This window comes from Temnothorax nylanderi, unplaced genomic scaffold (assembly GCF_030848795.1).
Source record: "Temnothorax nylanderi isolate EJ_2023f unplaced genomic scaffold, tnyl_v1.0 TNYL_tig0081_pilon, whole genome shotgun sequence".
NCBI classification, from domain to species: domain Eukaryota; kingdom Metazoa; phylum Arthropoda; class Insecta; order Hymenoptera; family Formicidae; genus Temnothorax; species Temnothorax nylanderi.
Window position 1 is genome coordinate 428,619 of NW_027249143.1, and position 24,767 is coordinate 453,385.

A 24,767-nucleotide genomic window follows, 5' to 3' on the forward strand; every position below is an offset into this window, starting at 1 on the left:
CTTAAAAAAGTAGGTATTCTCGTCCGCCATTTTTCTTCCAACCATATGTGAAAACATAACTTTTCAAGGAACCTTTCCGTAAACGTCAATACGCTTTTCGGTCTCGTATTTTCTGCTTCCAAAATGACTGGCTGCGTTGCAATTATTGCAGTAATAGAAGCTATATATAATATATAATCTCTATATTTATATATAATGTATTTAAAGTTTTAATATCGCGAAATTACCGACAGTAAATTCATATATTTAATGTATGTACGCGTACGATCTCATGATAAACTTTAATATATAAAACTACATATATTCATTGAAATTAGTATATAAAGCTACACAATACGCATTATAAATACACAAAATCTTATAAAATTTATTTATTTTGACAATTACAATATTTTGATAAATTGCAATATTGGAATTCTTATATCCTATATTTCTATATAACCATGGCAAGATGTATCCTTCGGTCAACTGCGGCTGGGTCAGTTTTGACCAAAGAGTAAAGAGAAACAGGAGGGAATGTATCGGTAGTGGGAGATAGGCAAATCGCGGACAAAAGTACGTCAGGCAGTTTTGAGCATCACTTTTTTTGACGTTTATCAGCGCAAAAAATTGTAAATAAGTGTTAATTGTGAGATATAAGAGCATCATGGTGCACTACCATCTACCAGGCCTGTGGTACAACAATAACAGCTCAAATTATGGAATAACGTTTCATCAGTTAATAATTAAAATCATTCAATATTGGCAGCCATCTTAAGCGTCTTCTCATACTGGAATATATAGTCATTTCCGTCCGCTTCGCTAACACTAAAAATGCTCCCTCCTGTTTCTCTTTACTCTTTGGTCTTGACTCATACTCTTTGAAAAAGTCGCTTTGCGTACAAATATAGTACATAAAATAGCAGGAAAAAACAGCAGTTTTCGAGTTTGATTTTTTACACTCTTGCGATATAAAAAAGGGATATACGAGTCAACTTCGAAGACTAATAAATACCGATCAGTTCTCGAGTGATCCAGCCACCGCCAGCCAAGGATTAATTCGAGGCAATAAAATAATAAATAAACTACAAAGAGAGGCAGTCAAAATAATTTGATAAAGAAATAATTGAAATAATTGAAAATACTTAATCGTAGAGAAAAGATACTGATAAGAAATCTAAATTTAATTTCTTAGCCAAAGCTTTTAGAACAAACCTTTAGAGAGAAAGTTTTATATCAGCTAAGATTCAAATATCAAATATGTATTCAGACTGACTTGAAATTATATTAGTAAAACATACAGATCGTCAAAAGTTGCAAAATTTAGATTTTTCAATACTTTTAAACAAGAGAATTATTCTTTGTAATAGTAAAGTGAAAATACAACAAAATTGTTGAAATATAAAACTGCTATCTTCCACTACAGCTTTCTTCACTAGACTTCCTTGTGTGTAAAATCTTACAACCATTTTGCTTGGAAGTTAAGTACTCATTGTATTTCTTTTCCTGTGCTTGCTGTAATTTTTGCAGTTTCTTAAGTAAGCCTTTGCTAATTTCTTTACCTTCGGCATCATGCGTCGGCAATCCCTGCATAGAAATATAGAAAAAATACATGAAAAGAGAATATAAACTTAGATGTAATGTAAATTTTAAATATAATGTTATATGCGAGATGAGTAAGATGTTTACCTTAACGTCAAATTCGGAATATTTGTCTTTCTCCAATCTGAACATATTATTTGGCGATATTCTTTTCTGCGCTTCTTTCACCGCTGCCACAGCAGCAGCCTCTGTTTTTCTTTTTTCCTTTTCTAAGATTTTCTCGAGTTCTAATTTCTTTTTAATTTCTTTCTCCTTCAATAACTCTTCCCTGTTAACTAATTTTACTTTACAAGCGCCTTCATTACTGTCTTCTAATCGCACACCGACGTTTGGCAAAATATCATCGCGCAATCGATCGCACTCTTGCAAAATATCGTCTGCCTTCAAGGTTTTCGCGCAATTTCGAACTTTCTCTCGGAAATTTCCCAGAATTTCAAGATATGGCATAACAGTCTCTTCAACCTGATCGTGAAATATACAAAAAATAGGTATATATATTATAATTACATTATTTTATTTCAAATTGCATTTTAAGGTGTCTATTATCTATGTAAATTTATTTCTTATTTCGAAATAAGCAGATAAGAAGTTAGGCGAGAATTGGAATACGTATGTTTCAAACGCGCAAAAAACCTCATCGAGGTTATCAGGAGAACATATTTCGATATCGATCTTACATTTTTACTGACTGCCTCATCATCAATTGGAAATCCGATTGAGTCATACGAGGAAGGAATAGCCCCAAAAATGATAAACTTATCAGTAATATACACCGCAACATCCTTGAGAAGCATCGTATTTGGATTTTTACTTTGATTCATGTACACATTGCAATTTGCCACGAGCTCCCGTATTAAATCGAGAACAGTCCTCGTATCGATATTGTCTGCAATAAATTTCTTTTTAGTGATACGCATCTAGATCTATCAATGATTAGGAAATAATTGAGATTTAAAGACTTACCGCATAATGCTTTATGTATAGAATCCTTTGCAAGATCAAATTTCTTAGCGAGTTCTACTTCGGAATTGGACCATTTAGGAAAACTGTTATTAGTAGTATTTGCCCCCAAACTTCTGATTCTACATTTTACATTTAAAAAGAATTCCTGGAAAAATCAAGTAATTTTATTTTTCAGATATATAATGTTCAAGATTGCAAATGCTCAAGATCATGAATGTTTTTGAATATTATTATTTTTTAATTTATCGATAGTGTCATTAGTCATGGCGCAAGATGTAACACGATATTTATCGAGGATCGCCGCGGCGTATCAGTTTCACGTTCACGTCTTCATATTAACCGTACTGTATCGCTCTGCTCTTTGTAATTCGCCGACATGGTCTTTTTGACTATCGATTTTCTAAACGAAGATAACTGGCACCGGCATCTTCGTCATTTTATTCCGCCAAGTCTTAAATCTATTATTTCATATGACTGTCGCTATAAGGGCTCGTCACATCTCTGGCGCGTTCTTTGTCGATAGCGATTTCATTTAAGACGCCCGCGTTTTCGATTTCAACCAAAGTTCAAATTACGTTGTTTCTAAATTACGTTGTTCTTTAATTCCGTTATTATTTTTGGTTGTTTAAATAAAATGTTGTGTTATTTCATTGCTTCGGTGTCAGTGGTCTCTCACCCACTTTCCCCCTCCTCACTCACACATGCGCGAACATATAAACTCAAAAATATGTACACAATAAAAAGATTTTAAATATACATCCTTTTAGATGCCTGATATGAAATCAAGATATCATACATACATAAAAATTGTGTACTCACGTTAAGAAATTTTTCGTACTGCACAGCCATATTCATAGTATTATCGCTGTAATCTAAAGTATCTTTCCATGAATGCAGAAGGAAGGCAAGTCTGAGCTGCCTGCTCGAGTGTTTCTTTAAAGCGTCCTGTATCGTCACAAAATTCTTTAGCGACTTTGACATTTTGCAGCCAGCTATAGTCAAGTGGCCAGAGTGCAAGAAATATCTGACCCAATGGGGGTTATCAAAATACGCTTCCGCTTGTGCGAGTTCATTATCATGATGGGGAAATTTAAGATCCACTCCGCCTGTATGAATGTCTAAACTTTTTCCGCAAATTGTGGACGCCATAGCTGAGCATTCGATATGCCATCCTGGACGTCCTTTGCCCCAGGGACTGTCCCACCAGGGTTCACCGGCCTTTGAGCTTTTCCAGAGCGCAAAGTCTGTTACCGACTTCTTCTCAGAGAGCTTATCTGCCGTAATGCTTAAGTCACCTTAGTAAAGAAAAAAGAACATTAGTTAATTTAGTTCTAAAAAATTAATTTAGTTGTAAAAAAACCAAACATGAAAGGTAACTCAAACTTACCTTCTCCCTCTTCCAAACTTGACGTATCGCCATATGCTTCTGGTACAAGCTTAGCATAAAAATGTTTCTCTTGTTTATCAAACTTGCTTACATCAAAATATACTGACCCATTACTTTCATAAGCAAGTCCATTGGCTATTATTCCTTGTACAAACGCTATTATCTCAGGTATATATTCACTAACTCTCGTGAGCACGTTTGGTTTTAATACCTAAAAGATTTGTGGAAAAACAATAATATTAAAAACAAATTTTAAGTTTGTTTTAAAAACAAATAAAAACATTCTACATTTAAATCTTACATTTAAAGCATCCATATCTTTATGATATTCAGCTTCCCAATGCTGCGATAATTTATTAAATATGGAGTGTTCTGTGACTGTGCTACCTTTAATATCATATAACCAATTGGCTAAGGGATCTCTAGCCTCTCTCAATAATGCCTGTATAAAAATTATTATTTACTTTGCATAAAACAATTTAAAAAAATAGATTCTACATCATATGTATCTTAAGTGAAGACTTACTTCTTGAGACTCTGCAATCTTTTTTTCATCCTTCTCTTTCACTGCCTTCTGCAGATCTTTATTAGCTTTCGTTATTCTATGTAACATCTTCTCTAACATGCATTTTTTATCAGCGCAATTTGTAGTTTTTACAACATTCTCAAAATTAGTCATTACTTCTCTGATGTCATCTAATATTCCATTAAGGCTGTGATTTTCTTCTACGTACTTTTCGTACAAGTAATTCTGCCTTGCTCTTTTTATAATCTTATCATCTATATCAGTAATATTCATCACATATAAGACATCATATCTAAAATAGTCTGACATTACACGGCGTAGAATATCAAAAGATATATATGACCTATAAAAAAGTAATATACACATGAATATCTCGTGGATACATCTAGAAAGCCACTTACTTGCATAATATTACGAAAGATAGAATATCAAAAAATATATTAAATAAAACTGTTCCATAAAAAAATCTATTGTATCAAATTGAGCATGACAGCAAAACAGGTGCTTGTCAAAAAGATTGTATTTAGAAATACTGTTAATACCTTGCATGGCCCATATGCGACGCATCGTAAACAGTAGGTCCACAACTGTACCACAAAACGCGATTTCCAAACTGCGGGACAAACACTTCCTTTTCTTTCGTCAGACTGTTGTACAATCGCAGCACGGGGGCGTCCTTCCTATCTGGCAGATGCCATGCTGGTTGTGTCCTCTTTGCCATTTCTAATTCGAATGAAGCATCGTTTTTTCAATTAGAAGTATATTTTTTTCGCAACTCGTACAGGTTACCTGGGTCATGTTCCAAAACTCACTCTAGTTAACTAAAATGCTATAGTGTACGTGACGTAAACCATAGATTTTAGTTACCCAGAGTGAGTTTTGGAACATGACCCTGACGCATATTTCTTTCAATAACCCGAGAGCACCAGGGTTATCAGCGCTTTCTCAAAATATTTAGAAAACCGATTACAGTAAAAAAAATTTTTTTAAAAACATCGATTATTTATTAATTTATGATTTAGTTTACCTTGCAAAGCAGCCTCTTGAAAATCGAGCCAAAGAGAACTTCGAGATTCGAAAAATCTACCCGAGTGGGAAACCGAGCCCGATATCTCACGTCACGTACCTAGGATGTGACACACCGCGCACCGCGCACTCAGTATTTGGTTGGACTTGAGCATGGTGCAACAGACGACGTCTACACGTGACAATTTGAGAAAAGCAAAATTAATATAAATATCAGATACTGCTTAAAATCAATGCTGTCGTAGACATAATTATTAGCTAAATGCGGATTAAAAACTCCGCGCGTTTCCTAGACAGAAATTCGAAAGAAAGAAGCAAAAGAGAGAAAAGTTTAACAAGTTGGATCTAGCACGATTCACGTGGTTCGCGCCGGGGGAAAATTAATTATTTTACGATATGGACGACGTAAATTCTACGGAAGACAAGACGATTGTAGTGGCAGATGAGTTGCCCAAACTACCGACGAGTATGAGCAAGCGTCAATTGAAAAGATTGCAGAGGAGGAAGAAGTGGCTGGAGCAAAGGAGCGAGAAGAGGTTAGGAACTCCTGATGTCACGCGGCAGCGACGTACGAAACTTTATAAATCAGGATGACTTCGTCGCATCTTTTTATTTCCAAGTGTCTGAAATAAATCTCCTTACTTATAAAAAAAAAATCCATATGCAATTTTTACGTCTTTTTTTTGTGCTCGCTTATAACTTGTAAGAAAAAAGATTTAATTCTTTTATTTTAACAATTTTTACATCACATGCTTTTTTACGGAAGACAATTTATTTATGCAATCTTTTCAACAATGTTTTTACATTAACTCGGTATGTTTGTCGATGCAGGTTACGGGAAAGGATTAAAGCGAGGGAGAAGCGTGCGTACGCGCGTGCGAATAACTTGAGCCTAGGTCCGTCCAGAAAATTTTTAAAGAGAAGCACCATGGCAGCGAGTGCCTGTACGCTCACGGTAACCATCGACTTGTCATTCGATGAGCTAATGATCGATAAGGATATCGCTAAGCTAACGAAACAAATATTAAGGTGCTATACCTTGAATAGAAGAGCCGCCGCACCCATGCAATTTTCCCTCACTGGTTTCACCGGTAAATCGCGAGCCAGCATGGAGAAGCACAGCGGATATGAGCACTGGGACGTATGTGATTGCAACCTCTTACTTTTCATGATTAAAAAACAATGACAAACATCTAAATTTCACTAAATTACAGGTCAGCTTTCATACGGAGTCATACATAAACGTTTATCCCAAAGACAAAATCATATACTTAACGAGTGAATCGAAAAACATGATAGAACGTCTGGAACACGATTGCGTATACGTTATAGGTGGTCTTGTTGATCACAACGCACATAAGGTAAGATCTTTTCAGCTAGTCGTCTCTGCAAATCTCTCTCTCTCTCTCTCTCTCTTTCTTTCTCTACTAAAAATTTAAATCATAGGGTATGTGCCACAAATTAGCAGTAGAGGCAGGTGTCAGGCACGGCCGACTACCATTAGATAAGTTCCTACAGATGAAAGCAAGAAAAGTGTTGACCATTGATCACGGTAAGTATTGTCAACTATTAAATTTTTTTCAAAGCAATTATAATATTGCTTTCTATGAGCATCTCCAATGTTTGATTATTTTTTTGACAAACAAGTGATAAATGTGTAAAATTAATAAACGTGTTTTGGTATTTTTGGATTTTGAATAGACATATAAATTGCTTTGAATTAAATTTCGACGATAGATGAGTTACGCGTTGAGATTTACATATTAAAGAAATTATTGGACCTTTCCAGTCTTCGAGATACTACTGAAAATCTCTGAGGGCGATACTTGGCAAGAAGTGTTTCTGAAAGTGTTGCCGGAAAGGAAGAACGCACGACCGATCGTTCCTATACAATCCAAAGAGGATGGATTGCAAGATCCGAAACCTGTTGATGTAAATAGTGCAATGCCGATTGATATAAGCAATACAGTACCAGTTGATGTAAATAATACCGTGTCAATTAATGTAAATAATACAGTGTCGATTGATGTAAATAATACAGTGACGATCGTAAAAGATGCTTGCAATGAGGAGAGCGATAGCAGACCTGAATGTAACGCGGACTCGAAGGAAATCGTAAATGAGAATTCATGTGTAACGTAAATCCCCGCGAACAGTGGTACAATTAATACCAAAAACGCAAGTAAATAGTGTGAGAATTCGCGACGTGCAAAAGGAAAAAAATTTTTGAAAAATATGTATATAATATTTATACAAAAAATCAAAATATAGGACATTTAATGACTGAGATTTTTTATCCAAATATAAATTATAATCTTAATAACATTTCTAAAATGTCTATTTTATCTTGACGTTAATCCTTTTTGCTATTTCGCGAATACTGCAGAGATTAAAGAGTCTATTTTATCGTTTTATTTTTAAGATTGCCGAAAATTTGCAGTTACGCCACTGCGTGCAAGGTAAGATCGTGTACATACATATAAATAACAACAGTATATTTTTGTATCGTCTGTCGTGTATTTTCAAATATACGAGATGCGTAGACAGGAGCAAGACGGCAAACACCAATTATAAACGGGCTACAAAAATGCGTCAGACTCGACAAACATCTCGTCAATATCTTCTCGCGCATTGTTTTTTTTTTACACATCTCAGACACATGTTACAATATAATACATTCTTACACATCTAAAATGTTTGTTTGCGCTACCGGAGTGCAGCTTTTATTGATCGTATTAGGTACCTTTCGCGTCCTTACCGTCATACAACGCCGTTGCAAATTGCTTAATCATAGCAATTAGGTCAAACGAAACTGACTCTTCGGGTTAAAACGTTTGTACACAGGTGCATATTTATTACATTGCAAATGTACATACGCTTATTTATCATCCATGACACTAAATACAATAACCAGTGGTATCATATTGTACATATATATGTATCTACAGTTGAATCCCCTTATTCTCAAATCCCCGCCCATCTACTCTTCGTTACTTCTTTTACAATAGGAGAGTGGCGCAAGATTAGAAGCGGTAGAGAAGGAAGAATACGGGCGTTCGACTGAATTCGTCTAAATAAATAAATTTTGCTTTCATCTTCGCGCTTTCCGACCAAGATCGATACTTTGTACGCGCACGGGTACAACGTTGCGATCGGGAGACAGTAGTGTGACTTAAACGATATATTATCTTATTTATTTCAATTTACCATCACATTCGGCCGAGAAACAATTACAAGTTTCAAGCGAAGTCGCTATTGTTTATCGTAGCTCGATTTAACTTTTTTATTTCATTCGCGGCCGATTGCAGAGATCATAGATGGTTTTCTTCTAGTTTTACATCATAACTTAATCGCACGCGATAATCCCTCATTTTCTTACACCGGTCGAGCTTCATCACATCTCTATCTTGGCTATTTCCTCCTTGTCGATTATCTCGAAGTCACTATCGCCGTTGCTCTCGTCGCTGCTGACCGCGATTATTTTCTTCCCGTCGAAGACTTCCTCCTCGGAAGAAGACGAGGAGCTCTTCTCGAAGTGACCGGCCTGAAACTTTATGCCGTCCTCTTCGGCGTCGTTCTCGCCGACGCTGAGTTCCAACTCCGATAGCTCGACACCGTCGGTGCTACCTTCACCGTGGTAGGGCATATTGAACGCTATCTCCTGGAGACCCTCTATGAAATCCTCGTCGTAAAAAGAATCTGCAAGCAACGCGACGAGATGTAACGGAGAGCATCGCGTGGTGGATGAGAGATCAAACGAGTTTATTCTTTAAATACATAGTTTAAATCGAGCAACAAACAAGGCACTAAATATGGAGGAATGCAGAATCGATTATCTCTCTAAACTCTGAACTCCAAACTCTAAATGTTAAACGAAAACATCCGAACCGCGAATTTACATTTTTAATGAATTTAAAAATAAGTCTGTCTCAATACCGTTCTGAGTGTCCGACCGCACGCTCGTCGGCGTTGGCGAATGATCGCCCGTCTCTCCCACTCGATTCAACACCTGCAGATTCGCCTCTGTCACTACAGGTAAAAATTCATCCTCGATTTCGCTGTCGCATTGCCAGTCTAAAAAAAGAAGTAAAAGGAAGCATAAATATATATCTTCAAAATGTTATACGGCGATGTATCGTCGCATTAAATTATATGTATATAAAAAGATTTTAATACAGATTCGAGTTTGATATCAGTAAAGCTCAGAAAAGAAAGATATAAGATAACTTTCAACAGGTTTAATTTTCGTTAAATTAGATCGTTTCGTTAAAGTTAAATTAGATCTAAATTAAACAGTTTACGTTAATCTTCGAGATATCAGCCTTTTTCTCAGGGGAAATTTTTGATGCTTTCGATTTCGATTATACCTCTCTGCGACATGAAGTACTCCAATACTTTGTCAGGCAGTTCTAGGTGTAATAGGTGTAGTATCAGGATTACCAGTACACCGCCACAATATATCGTGCAAAGCGTTGACACATTGAGGTGACTGAGGAACCATAGGCCGAAGGCCACGAGACAAAGAACGGCGCAATGCTGAAAAATTGTAAATAAAATTCTGAAACTTTTCCTATAAGATTCCTTCCTTGCGAGAGAGACGACAGAAGGATTCTTACCAATCCTGGTTGCTCGCTCCGCATCTTCCGCAGGCTTTTCCACAGCCGGCGAAGACTACTACGCATCCTACCACCAAAGCTACGCTCCCTAAAATGCGTTTATAAAAGCTCGAGATTACTGTTGTTTTTATTATGTAAATTCTTTTCAATCCGAGCTCGAGATTATGTTAAGTACGGAATACGGAATTTTTTTTACTGTCAATAAGCAAACGACGAGATAAAACTACGTCGGGAATAATTTGACGATGGAAATGTTACGCGCGTTATTCAGCGAATTAGCTCGATGATTCGAATTATTATTCAGCGGGATGTACGTAAGTGCGACAACGACGCAATAACGCAAATGTAGTTTTCTTTCGGTAACTTACGCTGCTGGGGCGCCCATGTCCATGAAATAGAAAGCGGTCATTACTTGGATAACATAATACACGTCGAGAAATTTTAATAGTGTCGGCAATGCCAGTATCCCCCACAAGTCGTAGGTCCTGCAACGAGCAACAACGTGTCGTAAGTCGTAGGTACCGCGAAAACAATGGTAACGGTAAACGATCGAGGTACTCCGTTCACTCCCCCGTCCTCCCCGTAGTAAACGTGTAAGGGGCTTTGAGATCTAACAATAAGAATGCTATCTCATTCGTCGTATAACGAATTTTTAGGGAATTTAATTTAATAAGTATTTATTGGCTACAAAATAGAGAATTTCTCTGGAGGAGACTCGACAACTTCCAATCAACAGACTTGAAAAGTTTGTCCTAAGAATTTGTCCAAAAAGAAAATAATAAAATTATATTTCTTTAGAAATCTTCATGAATATAAAATATGAAAAATTCTTAAAAACCTTGGGCAATATTATAAGGATTTTTTTATCCATTATGGAAAACAAAAAAATTTACACCCTTTTAGAGCAAAGTTTAACTGCTTTCACGTTTATCTAAAATTATGGAGAATTTCCTTTATTTTCACCGGTGAAAACAAGTCATAGCATCCCATAAAGGAAGTAGGAATTTTCCATATTTCAAATTTATGAAGATTTCTACACAAAATATCAAATTTCTTCAGATTTCATAAGTTTCCTTCGAAAATTATAGAATGAGAAATCGTAGAATATTCTTATAGAGTTCATATGTATAAAGAATTAATTCTAGAAAAGATGTAGACGCTCTCAATATAATTCTGAAAAGTGTTCCAATTCGCAAAAAATTTGAGAAAGTTTCTAAAGTTAGTAAAATTAAATTAAAATGGTAAAAAATTCCAAGATTTATATAGAAATTCCGAAAAATTATGTGAATTGTAAGAAAAATTTATCCTTCGCACGTCGTTCCCTTCGACAGGATTATCAAGGTTCTGGTTAACCCCACCTGGAAAATTCGCAATTCGCGCGAGAAAAATATCTGAGAGGCAATCCAGTGATAAATTCCGTAAGAAACGCGAAATCAATTCAGTAGTTTACTCGTGCAACAGACACGTTGCGCGTTGCGCATCCATTTCTGTTCTATCCTGGTTGAAAAAGGCGTCTCAGGTTTCCCTGCTGGACTTTGATTTATTTACTAATGATATATTATATTATGTATTACGCACATATTATGTACTCTTGTTATAAAATCATTTTTCACTTGGCGATATCTCGCCGTGCGGACAAATAGCTCGCGACAAGAGATTCTTGTCCTTTCGACGCGCAAAATCGCACGTGTCGCCTGTCGCCTTCGTTTGTACGCGACGCTATTAAAATTTATAAATCGCGCAAGGATGAACAACTCGTCACGCGTCGCTCTTGACGATAATCGGTAGCGTCTGTTAATCGCTCGCTTTGGGCTAATCGTAGTCGAAACCCGATCTCAAGACCGAGAGGCAAGTCAGGTAAGCTAATAACAAAGAAAAACACATGGGGATGAGAATTTCCGTAACGCGCCACGTACCGAAGAGTGCGCGCGGGCGCACGCGCAATGCATAAACAACAGACGTGAAGAATCTCGTCGGGGTTTATCGTTGGTCGAGATATAACGCCGCGCATTTTACGCACTTTACTACAAATAATCGCGCGCGCGCGATTACGACACGCTTATTGATGACTGCGGGTGCGGGTGTACGTGTACGTGTACATTCTTGCGGGTGTGTGCGTGCATGCATATGTGCGTATCGCGCGAGATCCCCACAAGCGTTCGTACGGAAAGGGGGGCCTTGACCTAGAAGGCGAAGTTACTCTTGCACACGAAACGTAAAACAGCTGTAACGCCGCGGCCGGCGGCGCGCAGCGCGCCACTGTCCACTGCGTGCTGCGTGACGTCACGGGCAGCCGGAGGCGCGGCGCGCGGCGCGTCACGTCGCGAAATCCAATGCAATCGTGCTGATCGTGCACAGCAAGATGCAAAAACACGTCAACAAGAGGGGAACTGGGAAGACGCGGTGCGGCGTGGCGCGGCGCGGCGGAGATAACCGTCGCGCAATAATGTAACCGAGATAAAATAAGAAACGCGACAAGAGTCGCGGGAGGAGACTGACTTGGGCAACGACACGTTAATTGTCCTTTAAACGCGCCGGAAGATAGTGCCCTTTAACCGCGGAGCCTTTTAAACGCGAGAGAAGGAGCGGAGAACGCAGTGCGATGTTTCCCGAATCTTCCTTCTTCTTCGAACAGTGGAAGTCTGGAAGTAGTGGAACAGTTCGAACCTTCAACAAAGTAAAAAAAATCACGCTCGATTGTAACGAGAGACAAAGTTGTTCCGATCATCGAGGAACAAAGAAACGTTCGACGCAACGAGTGGAGCACTCGAGAAACATCTGACTGCGCATCCGACGGACGAAAGGCGAGCGCGGGAGTGTCGAAAGAACGGAACGGCCTCTTTTTGTTTTTTTTTTTCCCCCCCCCCCCTTTGTAACGCGGTCGAAGGTCGAAGGAAGCGAAGATTTTGGAAAAACAGGAGGCACACCGTGCCACTGTGGTACTGTGCGCGCGTGCGCACCAGGCCCGACTCACCACCACATCACGTTCAACAGGATCAGGATGTGCAGGCTGGGGGATTTGACGATGACGGTCAAGTTCTCCCAGAGCAGCGTCTTCTCCACGGCGCGGCAGTGGCGGCACATCTCGCTCCGGCAGCCCGCGGTTCCGCCGCGGCACACCGGGTCGGGGCCGCGCGACGCGGACGTCTCCTCCGGGGACAAAGACGTCGACGTCGACGTCGGCGGCGCCGCGTCGCCATCGCCGTTATCGCGTCCGACCGGGCCGGCCGGGCCGACCCCAATTCCCATCGCCCGACGATACATCCAGCAGCACACGTCCCACAGGAGCTCCGTGGCCCGTATCACGACCCGGCGACCGGCCAGGAGTCGGTCCCGCGCCCAGAGTCGCTCCATGCTCCTCGGATCGCGGGCACGTCGCTCGTCGTCGTCGTCGTAGTCGTCGGGGGCGGCGTCGACGGCGGTCGTCCAGCGTGCACGATATGCGCGACGCTCCTTCTCCCTCGTTCTCTAGTGGCGCGTCTCTCTCCTAGCCTCCTCCGGTTCTTCGCCTCGGCTACTCGCCGTCCTGCATGGCAAGCGCTTCCTGCTCCGCTCCGCTCCACACTCGAAAGACGCAAAGACGATCCGTAGACGTGGACGACTGTACACTACACTACGGAGTACGGAGGAGTATATTAATAGCGCGCGTGAGTCGTGTCGTCGTGACAGTCTCTAGTGGTCTCTAGAGCGAATGCGACGACGTATGCTCTGTGGCTCTGTCCAGCTCTGCCGAGGGTCTTCTTCAGCTGCTGCCGCTGCCGGGGGTGGGATAAAGGGAAACGGAGAAAGAATGGAGCGTAGAAGCGAGACGGAGAAAGACCAAGTTGCGGCTACAGCTGTTGGTCGAGGGACGAGGAGCAACACACCCCCGTCACGCCGTCACTAGTGTCCTAGTGGACCACCGATATATACACACTTCGACGATGCTATTCTCCTTTCTTTCTCTCTCCCCCTCTCTCTCTCTCTCTCTCTCTCTCTCTCTCTACTGTTAACAGTCCCCGTCTACCCGTGTACCTGCGCCAGGACGCCCGCACGCAATTCTCTTTGTCTCCGCGCGCCTCGTTCCTCGAGAATATGAGACTGCGTCTCGACGACGGCGACGTCGACGACGATCGCGACGTTGACGCGGTTGACGGCGGCAGGCGGCTCGAGGCCGACACGGATTTCGCGAAGAAGCTGCGGAATGATGCGCTTTGTGCGCCGTTTTGCACGACGCAGCACGACGCAGCACGACCCGACGATGACGCGCGCGCGATGGAGGCCGACTGACGTATAGACGTTAAGCTGAAATTTCACGCAAGCGACGTATACGCTCTAGCATTATTTCGTTTATACATATATATGTGTATATGTGCGTCGCGCTCTTTCCAGCGCCTAGCCTAGCTTCCGTACTCCCACTCTCTCCCTCTCTCCCTCTCCCACTTTTCGTGCGTCCACAACACGTGACAGTTGCACGCGAGTTCGCGCTTGTTACGACACCCCCTACGCATCGCGTGATCCTGCCTTCGAAAAGGAGGGATATCTCCGAGAAATCGGAGAATTTTGGAAAAAGATGGCGAAATCCTCCCTTCAGTCCCTTCTCTCCTTTTCCCGCGCGTACCTACGTGTGGGGTCGTTAATGCCTTAACCTGCGAACTTGTGCACATACCGAAGCGTATATATTTCGTATTATTCGATAAGTGCCTAAATTTACGTTGGAAACATATAATAGCCCCGAGTGTACGCGCGGGATATATTTGTATTTTTGTTTTCGTGACGAGTCAAAAATAGATTTCTCGCGTATGAGAGAAAAACATTTCATAAAATCGACGCGGAACATTTTCTCTTTCTCTTCCCACGCGAATAACGCACCTGCGTAATATCACTTGCTCTACTTGGCTCTTTCTCGGTACTGTTTACTCAGTCTCGTCTCTCGATCATCATTAATTTCTTATTCTTGTTATTTTGCGCTATATTTCTTCATTAACTATTCCGATGCGCCTGTTCGAGTGTTACAAAGTATAGGCATTCTAGCTGGGAAAACATGTTTTTAAAATATCAGTAAAACCAGTTTGCTGTCCCTTTCTTTTTTCGTGTCTGTCTCGAGTTAAAATGTTTCGAGCTGCGACAGGTTCTCCAGCACATTTTCTGAACGAACGCGTCGACTAGCTAATTAATGCGAAATATTCGAACTAAAGTTGCACTGTGGGGAGATAAGAGAGATCAACTAATCGCGGGGGGGGGGAGGGGGGGGGGGGCGAGAAACAACGAATGCCACGCCACTAAATGCCACTAAAATCGCGCGAGCGATTGGTCGATTCCTCCTTGCGTTTTAAACTTCAAGGATTCAGGGGGGGACAGTGGGACAGGTCAGTTTCCCCTCAATTCTTTATAGCGACTTGCCCCCTCTCCCCTATCTCTTTCTGACGCAATCATGAGTTTCATATTATCTTCTTTCTTCAATTTTATGATAGTCTACAAAAGGAAATTTTTTAATACTTAAAAAATGCTACGTATCGCGTTAAATACGTAATAAGAATCGCGCGTTTTTATGTTCGTACATATACCTTTTATGTGTATCTTTTCTCTCTTATCTCCTTATTCCATTTCAAAGAGTTTGAATAGAAATTTTGCTGCTCAAAGTTATCCTTAATCTGTGACAAATATTGGCAGAGAGATTAATTTATTAATTTAATTTATTATTTTATTCAGTTATTGCTGGAGAAATGAGAAATAATAAAGGAGGGATTACTTATTGTTTGTCACGATTGAGCGATTTGCGATAAAGATAATTTTGTTCTCTCTTTTTCTACAATTCCTCAAATAAAAGCGAAATAAGAAACGTGAAACAAAATACAACATGTATTAGTAGTTTGACGTGTTTTCTCAAGTCGTTGATGCAAGGAGAGTCGAGGGTCGAGACTGTCGAGAGTTATCCACGTAATTAAGCCCCATTTTTGCAGTCTTTAAGTCTCGCACTCGTAAGATTTCTTGCTACGAGATTTTCCTACGATTCATCCTGCTCGATGTAAATAATTAATTTTCCTAGCTGCAAAGAAAATCGGCAATATATTTTAGTTTAACATTTAACGCTGTGCCAGGTAAACCGGCCGTCTAACCATGGCATTAATTTACCGCACCGGCGCGGCGGCGTTTATGAAACCGCCGTTGACTTTAATTGTACAAAAAGAGATAAAGCGTATAACTTTCGCACGTCACGCCGAAACACATCGTCCCCGGCTTATCACTCGCATTAACAGAGAACGTAGCACGGCTATGGAAGTAAATATTAAGATGAATCATCGAATACGCATTAAGCATATCTCTCTGTCGGATAAACAGATTTGATGAGATAACGAGAAAAAACATATGACGCAGCTCAGATATTTTTAATATCGCCGATTTAATACCAGCGTGTCTTTCGTTGACAAACACCTATTTCATCGGTTTCCGAATTTAAACCGTTTCGTCGGGACGCTCGTGGTTCCCTCGGGAAGAAAAACGCTAACGACTCTGATAACGCCCCCCGGAAGTGATAATTTCAAGGCGAAGATATCACGTTCCGTATTACGTCCGTGATATCTTCCCCTGCACGGAATTGAGATATTCTCGCGAGGAGGCTCGGCTGGATAGCCGATCGATATGAAAGAAAAGAGAGAGCGCGTACGAGGAGATAATCCAACATGTTTTCTCTCTCTCCTTTCTTCTTTCTCGTTCCCCACGCTCGTGTTTACGCTCGCGTTGCGATACGCACGAATACGCGCGCGGCCGCCGCGCCGGCTGTGAGATGGACATCAGTATTCTTATTAATCTTGCCGTAAATCGATTTTTCATCCTTAGTCCGTGCCCTCCTACTATTCTGACCCACAATGACCCGCAAACATTGTTGGCGGTACTCACGGCTCCTGAGCAACTCCCTGCAAATGAGGAAACTTACTAACTTACTAACACATCGTCTTTATTAGTCCTCGCACAAGGTTTACATATAGTCTATCGAGTCTGCGAACTACATCGCACGTGGAGTAACATCGACTATAATTAATTCTCGTTGAAGTTATATAATATATATATATATATATAAAAGAAAAACGGCGATTTTTTAATAATGTCGTGAGGACGCGGTTAGCTGTACCGTAAAATTAGCCGTTAAAAAATCATAAAAAAGAGAGTAAAACGGTTTAGACAAACAACACGATAATTGTGTATAACGATCGCGCGGCGAGCTCGCGATTTCACGTTCCACCGCGCTATTATTAGTCTCTTTTTCCTCGTGGCACAATGGAGAGAAGGCCACGCTGCACCCCCAAGTCCTTCCGGATCGATCTGGCTCCTCGTGAGATTCACGAATAGAGAGAAGACTGAAATAAATAATTCAGCTGTCACGCACGCAACTGTTTACCTTCGGAATTATTTATACTTCATATATTCCGGAATTCTCGTTACTTCCACTCCTCCTACGTTAGAAATATCGTAACCGATTGACTACGTGACGTACGGGTCAGCCCTTAGTTGTATGTCAATTTACTTACGGGGGAATTTGCAGCTCGAGACGAGACGAACGTTTCACGTTAGGTCGTTCAGGCTTTATTGGCAAATTGAACAAGTCCGCCTTCCGCCGCAATTGTTTCTCTTTCGAAAACAAGAAAGAAAAATGAGATATTTCGTCGACTTTTCAAAAGAGAGTGTGGAAAACTCCAATTCTGAAATACTTTCCAACTTTCGCTTCTTATTTGTCTTCGAAAAATTGCAACGAAAATAGGACGCGCGTTTAGAAATTTTTTTTACTTTATTACGATTCGAAAAATAAAGTTTCATCTGACATCTTTTCTTGCATTGATTCTGAATTCACCCCATAAAGAATTGACATTTAATTAAGGAGCATCCTATGTATGTATATATATATTTTTATATATTTTTTTACGAAATATATATAATACGCGAGTCATAATCGTGCAGTTATTCATCATCGAGCTAACGTTATAACACGGAGTAAACTTACTTCTACTCGGGTCTCGGACAGTACTTTATACATTTATACAATTTCCTATAAACACTTTCGCGTCCTCCTTAGTTGCGTAAAAATACACTTTAACGATTAAAACAATTACGTTACAGAATAAAAAATTCGCAGGTAAATGCAAATTTTCGTCAAATTTCGCTGTGTAAAGTGTATCTTATAGATTGCACTGGTAAATAGTGCGTAAATAGTAAAATCTTCGATAGTTATTCGTTTCTGAATGAAAAAATTAGAACAATGCTTTTTTTCCATGTATAGCAAATATAACATAGTACGAGATGTGATTTAATGTGTGCGATACACTTCGGATTAAATCCCCCACCCTCCCCTAGTGCTGGAGAATAAATAAAAGATTGACATACAGTCTATTTCGCTTCGTCCTGGAATTACAGTCGCTTTCGCATTTCAATAAATCTCGAGCTATTATAACTGTGATTGCCTCGAGACATATATGCTTATATATGCTCAAGTTTCATATCTGTCTTATCATTTTTCTGATTAAAAACAATGTTCGCGAGGCATTCCAGTTTGTTCTCCTGAAAAAACAATACGTAGAATTTGAAATTCTGGTAACTTGTAATTTTCTAATATTTGTTGAATGATTTTCTTTATCTTCAAAGTGATAACGTAAACTTATTCTAATACAGAAATAGTAATACTCAGCATATAATGCGTATAGAAAATAGCTGACGTGACAAAGCGAAATAAATCGTATGGACTTGTTTTTCTCCAGATTCTAAATTATCATCTCTGAATTATATCTCACACATCAAGTAACATCTGGTACGTCATTACGTATATCGTAAGAAACGTAAAAAAAATCAAGAGTTAATGCACGCTTGGTAGTGATATTACCATGATAATGACATTAAAGGCACTTGATTCTCAGAATTAGTCTAACTAGCGTGGTTCTTAAAACGTGATCGCAGTAAAATGTAACATTACGACTTCGTAAACAAATAGCGCGTTTTACGCGCGCGCGCGCGCATTCGAAATGCAGTCTATGTTATATGGCAGTATTAAGTCATTCTTTACAAATATTTCAACAAAAAAATAGAGTATACGTATATATATTTAAATATTAGTTCCTTTAAATAATTATATACGCTAAAACGTTAGCTTTAGATCTCGTTATGCAGTTGAGGTTTCGAGTAATTTAAACTCTTGCTAAATTCGAGACAAGATACCAAATCGCGCGCGATCGGCACTCGCAATTGTTTGCGAATTATTCGCAATCGCGTTATGTCGTAGCGACGATTCGATTCTTTCTTGAAAATCTCACGTTATCTTCTCCTCCGTTTCGAGACACGTTATTTTCCGGCGTAGGTCGGATTTTTAAAGGTGGAAGTCGCTTGTTTATAGATCGGATTTTCTCCCTATAAAGTGAACAAAAGGAAAATGTCATTAAAACAATTAGCATATAAATAATAAATTCTACTTAAGATTTCTCAAGGTACTTCTACTTAAGGTACTCAAGATTTCTTTCTGTTTGTAGTAAAAATTAAGACTAAAGTTTTATTAAAATCAAATTCTTAAAATCTCGATCTGATCATGGTTTGTGATATGAGAAATACAAATCGTACCGTGTCCCACTTCGCCATCATCCTTTCCTTTTCAAATCGGGCGAACTCTCGTCTATCGTGTATAGTCGTCAGTAGTTTCCACAGCAGTAGTAATGCGAGACCGATTAGGACCACCGCCGCGATCACGCCCAACACGATGCCGAGCATGTAGACCTGTGGCGGGCACTCGCGCTCGTTCTGAGCGCGCACCTGCAGGCAGTTTGTCTCATTGTAGTAGTAGACGAAGTTGTACTTGCAGTCATCTTCGTCCGTGCCAAAGCATGGCACCTCGTCGTTGTCCACGTCGACGATCACCGTTTCCACGCCCTCGGGCACGAATTCTTTGCAGTTCCTCGCGCATTCCTCCGGCTCGCTGTAGTTCCCAGTGCCGTACATCTGACACTGCACGCAGGGCTTCAGCTCTTCGCAGCGACTCGGGCAGGTCGGGCACTTATTGCAGTGTTTGCCAGAATATCGAATGTTGCCCTCCTCATGACAGATGCACTCTCCGCAAATACAGTCGCCCTTTATATAGTGAAAAATGAGAGACATCTTGCGTAAAATCTCCTAGCTTTTCTAAATTTGTAACTACATAATTCTCTTTTTTAATTATTAAAACATGTGAACGTGTGTATAACAAATATTACATTTAACTGTACTATACTAAAATTCTGAATATCAGAAAAGAAAGATTAAATGGTAAATGTTGTCTTTTTGCTGTTACTTACATGGCCCGAGCAGAGCACACCATTCGTGGTTCCCGGCGCGATGCAGGAATCATTGGAAGACCTACAGTTGCAGGATGGTCCGGTCCAGCCAGAATTACAGACGCATTGACCACACTCGCAAGTGCCATGATCAGAGCAGAGCTTACCCTGATCACGATCGCAAGAGAAATTGTCGCACTCGCAAAAATGTCCCGATATTATCTGCAAGAGTATAAATTCGTAATGCCGCAAATATTCCTCGCGTAAATATTATTACAACACAACAATTACATTTATTTATATCTGTTCCGTCTTATTTTCATTTTGTTTCATTTATTTCTAATTTTATCCATCTTCCCCTTTCGTTATATTTTCTTAGGCATTTTTTTTAAATCTTTCATTAAATGTAAGTATTGTTGAGATATTAATTAATAAAAAAAAATTTTTGGATTTGATAATAGATGCGCAGGTTAAACGGAAAATAAATATCCGTCATACGAGAACTTATCGATCTGCTAGAGAATTTAGGAAATACCTCGTCCGGATTCTCTCGCTCCTCGCACTCGCATTGGCCGCAGGCGCACGTGCCACGACCGGAACAGTCCACGAGGGTGGTGTTGTCGGGACGGCATGACTGGAAGTGTTTATCGAAGCCAGTTAGCTCCTGGTGTGAGCTACATTCGCAGTGTTTGCCGAAGAATCCGTCGTAGCACTCGCAGACGCCACACTTGAGCGTACCCATGCCGTTGCACTCGGGTGAGTATTCCTCGTACATATGACCTTTACGCTCGCACTCGCAGTCACACAGCATCTCCAGATTCACCGTGAGAGTCTCGTTGATACCGACCTGGAAAACAGTAGCTCGATTGATGTAATGCATTATACAATAAAAAATATATATAAATATTGAAGATAAAAATAAAAATAAAAATAAAAATAAAAATAAAAAAAAACTAACTGGTATATATTTCCGATTGACTGATCATGTTTGCATAATGACGCGATTTACCGGGTAAATGTCAAACTTTTGCTTCCATTCCGATCTGTTGGCCGGACAACTGGTGACCTCGATCTCCGCGATAAATTCCACCTTCGTGCCGACTTTCAGTCCATCACATTTCGACGTCTCGACAGCCGGTCCGGTACCCAAGCAACTCGAGAAGTACTTGACCTTGACCGCGCTGCTGGCAGTGTCTTTCATCTCCACCGAACTGGAGATAGCGTCGTACTGCTCGCGGATCAGTTCCACGACATTGCTGGAATCGTCCGAGAGTTTGCCGGCGAAGGAACCTTCCACATGCTTTGTCAGTCTCTTGTAAACGTTGATCTGTTCCTCGGTGACCGCCCATATGACGTTTATCGCGTTCTGCTTCACCTTCAGGTTGATCTGCGAGATGCTCGGATAGTCTTGCAGAGACGAGTGAGTGTACGTACCACCGATATCCAAGTGGCAGAGGCCGTCATTCGGTTTGATGATACCACCCAGCTTGCCGTCGCCCGCGTAGTGGAAACCAGCGTCTGTTGAGAATACTAACAGTCGGCGCGCCTTCTCGCGCCAACCGATCTGATTTCGACAAACTATCGCCTGCATGATTGCATCGAAACCACCTTCTGGCGCGTCTAGGTTGCCGGACACCGACGCGTTGCGTACTAATCCCTGTAAACAAGAATGTTTCTCTAGAAAAATCAATAGAAGAAGATTTTCGATTAATTTGAATCCAAAATTAATTTAGAAGCTCTTCTGAATCTAGAGAACTAAAATGTAGAATTAATCTCGATTTAGAGATCTTAGTTTCAAAATTAATTAGATTTATACTTAATCTGAAATTTGTACATGTGCTATTTATATTTATCTATGGATATTTTTGTACCGCAAATTTGCTCGTGTCCTGAGAAAGCCTCATGATGTTCCTGTACCCATAAGGCGCCGCACAACCATCACACGGCTCGATAAGACTGAGATTAAAGATAAAAAAAATGAGTATTGGTGACAGCATGATATACTTTGCATGAGAAATCTTGAAACTCACGATTTTGGCACTGTATTGACATACGGCATCACGACTTTGTCAACGAAGCTACCGAAACCCAAACGGAAATTGCTGGTAATCTTACTCATACTCTCGACCAATAATTGGCCCAAATCAGACAGTTTCTTCTTATCGTCCTCCATGGATTTACTCAAGTCCATAAGGTAATAGAGATCAACGGGATAATCTTCCGCTTGGGAATAAGCAAAGGACATTCTGTAAGCTTCATCTGAAAAAAAATTATGTATTAATAAAATAAAACATTCACAATTTTAACTTTATCTTCAAACAGCAACAATAACTTACTTATTCTGAGCTTCAGATTAACTTCTTGCGGCCACATTTGTACAGCTTCTTGCCTTCTACTTCCACTACCGCCCCAACTCTCCTTGTGAGAATGCGAAGACGACGAGCTGGAAGACGAAGAGTTGGAGTGCAAAGTATCGACGGTAACGAATCCTCCTCCTCCTGTGCCGCCAGCGGTGTAACCACCCTTCGTTAAGTTCCGGTGCCGCAGCATGCTGAAGACATTGTCTGGGTTCCATGTGTATTCAGGAGGACACGTTGCAAATATTTTGGTATTGATATTCGGGAGGAAGCACCTCTTCTCTGGAAATTTCTGCAAAAGCAAAACCACTTAAAAATTCATATCGCTCAAACGTCAAATTAAATATGTCAAATATTATCTGAAATTTTTCTCAACTTTCTATCAACAAAAGAGCTACGTAAAGGGAAAAAACAAGAACTTTTGATCAAACTTACTGGTGCTGCGCACCAAGCGCAATGCGGAGTCTGTATGCATTCATGGCATGTCTGTTTACTGATACAAGGATTCATGCCGGTCAACCTCTCTGGAGGAGGTGGATAAATTTGTGCAAACGAGACCAACAGGCTCGCTGCTACCACCCCCAACACAAGGATCCATTTTGAGCTGCCGAACATTCTGCAAAAACGCGGGTAAGCCTATAAATATCTTTTGACCTAGCAAAAAACATTCGCATGGATAAATAATTGAAAAATAATAAAAAAAATAGAAGGAGATAAGAAACTTAAACTAAGAACAGTCAATGCAGCGTTAGAATAGGGAAAAGCAGCTGGACAGACGAGAGAGTTAAGAGAAAAGTCTGCGTCGGATAGAAGAGTTTTCAACGGGCTGATGCAGTAGCGCGACTCGGATTACGTACGATTTTGTTCCCATTTTCCCTCAGGGAACCGTTTCACAACGCGAAACGAGAGAATCGCGATCGGGTCGAACGATCGACCGGGGACTGCCCAGTCGCGCGACGCGCACCCTTCGTGCGAACACCGCCGCTTATTCATATGACGGCGATGCCGTCATCTTTATATTTGCGGAGCATCATCACTCCGATGTCCGTGCGTGCGGACGATAAGCGCGGCGGAGGTTCGTGCCGAGAGAGAGAGAGAGATATGGGGAAAAGCGTGCGACGCGTGCTTACTTATTTGCGCGAGACGAAGCGTCTTTCCTCCTTCGTTTTTTTCCTCCCCCCGTGTTATTCTACAGCATCCCAGGCGTGATGTTTGGTTGATGTTTCCCCGTCGTCACTCGGGATCACCATAAATGGCAATCCATCAAACGGACGCACCGACACCGACGCGCACGCACCACTCCGTACTACTCCGTACTCCGTAGGGAGTGTTCGCACTGTTCGCACTCCCGTCTGTCTCGTCTCTCGCGTCGCGTCGCGTCGCGTCGCGTCGCGCCGCATTCGTCGGATTCGTCCGCCGCGAGTGCGGCTAAGTTCACGCGCGACGCGGATTGGTCGGTCGTTCGTTATGCGATTAGCGCATTCGGCTTTATTGCAAACGCGCCCCGAAGAAAATAAATTCGGATTCTCTCGGATCGTGCTCTTTTCGTTCTCACCGTTCTCACGTTGGCAATTATCAATGCGATTAAAGATAAGATCAACGTCACGCGTCACGCTCTTTAAAGACGACCTGATTAAGCTCCGATTAATTTAATTAGTGATCAACTATAATGTCGTTTTGTTAACAAATAGAATTGATTATTTAATAATTTAAGTGTTTAATAATATATAATTTATCGCGTCAGCGTTTAATACATATTATAATTCTGATTTTGTATTTTCGGATCGTCGCGTTTGAATTGGACTTGTCTTCAGTCTTTAGTCATGTCGCGCGGCATCGGAGTGAAGTTGTCCGTGCCTCTTTCGAATCGGTCGATCAGTAAAGAAAAAAGAAACGTCGCGAGTACAGAACAGATCGAGCGGCGCGGGCCGCGGGCGTCAGGAGTCACGATACATTTAATCAGTAAATACAGCTGTATAATTACAGCCGGGATTTGTCAATCGCGTGACACAAATTCAGTTTGCGCACATCGACGATCTATATCGA

The 24,767-nt window shown here is 40.8% G+C and overlaps 4 protein-coding genes across 6 annotated transcripts; 1 reads left to right on the top strand and 3 right to left on the bottom strand.

The window, feature by feature from the left end:
* Nucleotides 1–356: 356 nt before the first annotated feature.
* Nucleotides 357–5,623, bottom strand: LOC139774449 (cysteine--tRNA ligase, cytoplasmic-like). Of its 2 annotated transcripts, XM_071709711.1 has the most exons (10): nt 5,485–5,623; nt 5,000–5,180; nt 4,458–4,800; nt 4,233–4,373; nt 3,932–4,142; nt 3,364–3,839; nt 2,545–2,689; nt 2,259–2,467; nt 1,669–2,043; nt 357–1,566 (listed from the first exon to the last, which is right to left on the bottom strand). In XM_071709711.1, exons 2-10 carry the CDS (start codon nt 5,176–5,178, stop codon nt 1,390–1,392), a joined length of 2,256 nt encoding a protein of 751 aa, XP_071565812.1. In that variant the 5' UTR covers nt 5,179–5,180; nt 5,485–5,623; the 3' UTR covers nt 357–1,389. The 2 variants fall into 2 exon arrangements, with proteins under 2 accessions (XP_071565812.1, XP_071565813.1); XM_071709712.1 differs by lacking the exon at nt 5,485–5,623 and having other exon boundaries at nt 5,000–5,273.
* A 256-nt stretch (nt 5,624–5,879) lies between these two features.
* LOC139774453 (tRNA methyltransferase 10 homolog A) lies at nt 5,880–7,808 on the top strand. Its single transcript, XM_071709717.1, has 5 exons — nt 5,880–6,019; nt 6,315–6,624; nt 6,698–6,844; nt 6,930–7,035; nt 7,273–7,808. The coding sequence occupies exons 1-5, from the start codon at nt 5,880–5,882 to the stop codon at nt 7,623–7,625; spliced, it is 1,056 nt and encodes a 351-aa protein (XP_071565818.1). The 3' UTR covers nt 7,626–7,808.
* Nucleotides 7,809–7,978: 170 nt separating this feature from the next.
* On the bottom strand, nt 7,979–14,375 carry LOC139774452 (uncharacterized). The gene is made up of 6 exons (XM_071709715.1): nt 13,074–14,375; nt 10,468–10,584; nt 10,100–10,187; nt 9,851–10,019; nt 9,420–9,557; nt 7,979–9,182 (listed from the first exon to the last, which is right to left on the bottom strand). The coding sequence occupies exons 1-6, from the start codon at nt 13,451–13,453 to the stop codon at nt 8,878–8,880; spliced, it is 1,197 nt and encodes a 398-aa protein (XP_071565816.1). The 5' UTR covers nt 13,454–14,375; the 3' UTR covers nt 7,979–8,877.
* A 2,640-nt stretch (nt 14,376–17,015) lies between these two features.
* On the bottom strand, nt 17,016–24,052 carry Mys (position-specific antigen beta subunit myospheroid). 2 transcript variants are annotated; one of them, XM_071709727.1, is made up of 10 exons: nt 23,852–24,052; nt 23,157–23,337; nt 22,701–23,013; nt 22,395–22,623; nt 22,236–22,320; nt 21,374–22,021; nt 20,900–21,211; nt 20,386–20,586; nt 19,679–20,182; nt 17,016–19,471 (listed from the first exon to the last, which is right to left on the bottom strand). In XM_071709727.1, exons 2-10 carry the CDS (start codon nt 23,334–23,336, stop codon nt 19,406–19,408), a joined length of 2,538 nt encoding a protein of 845 aa, XP_071565828.1. In that variant the 5' UTR covers nt 23,337; nt 23,852–24,052; the 3' UTR covers nt 17,016–19,405. The 2 variants fall into 2 exon arrangements, with proteins under 2 accessions (XP_071565828.1, XP_071565827.1); XM_071709726.1 differs by lacking the exon at nt 23,852–24,052 and adding an exon at nt 23,579–23,725.
* Nucleotides 24,053–24,767: the final 715 nt, after the last annotated feature.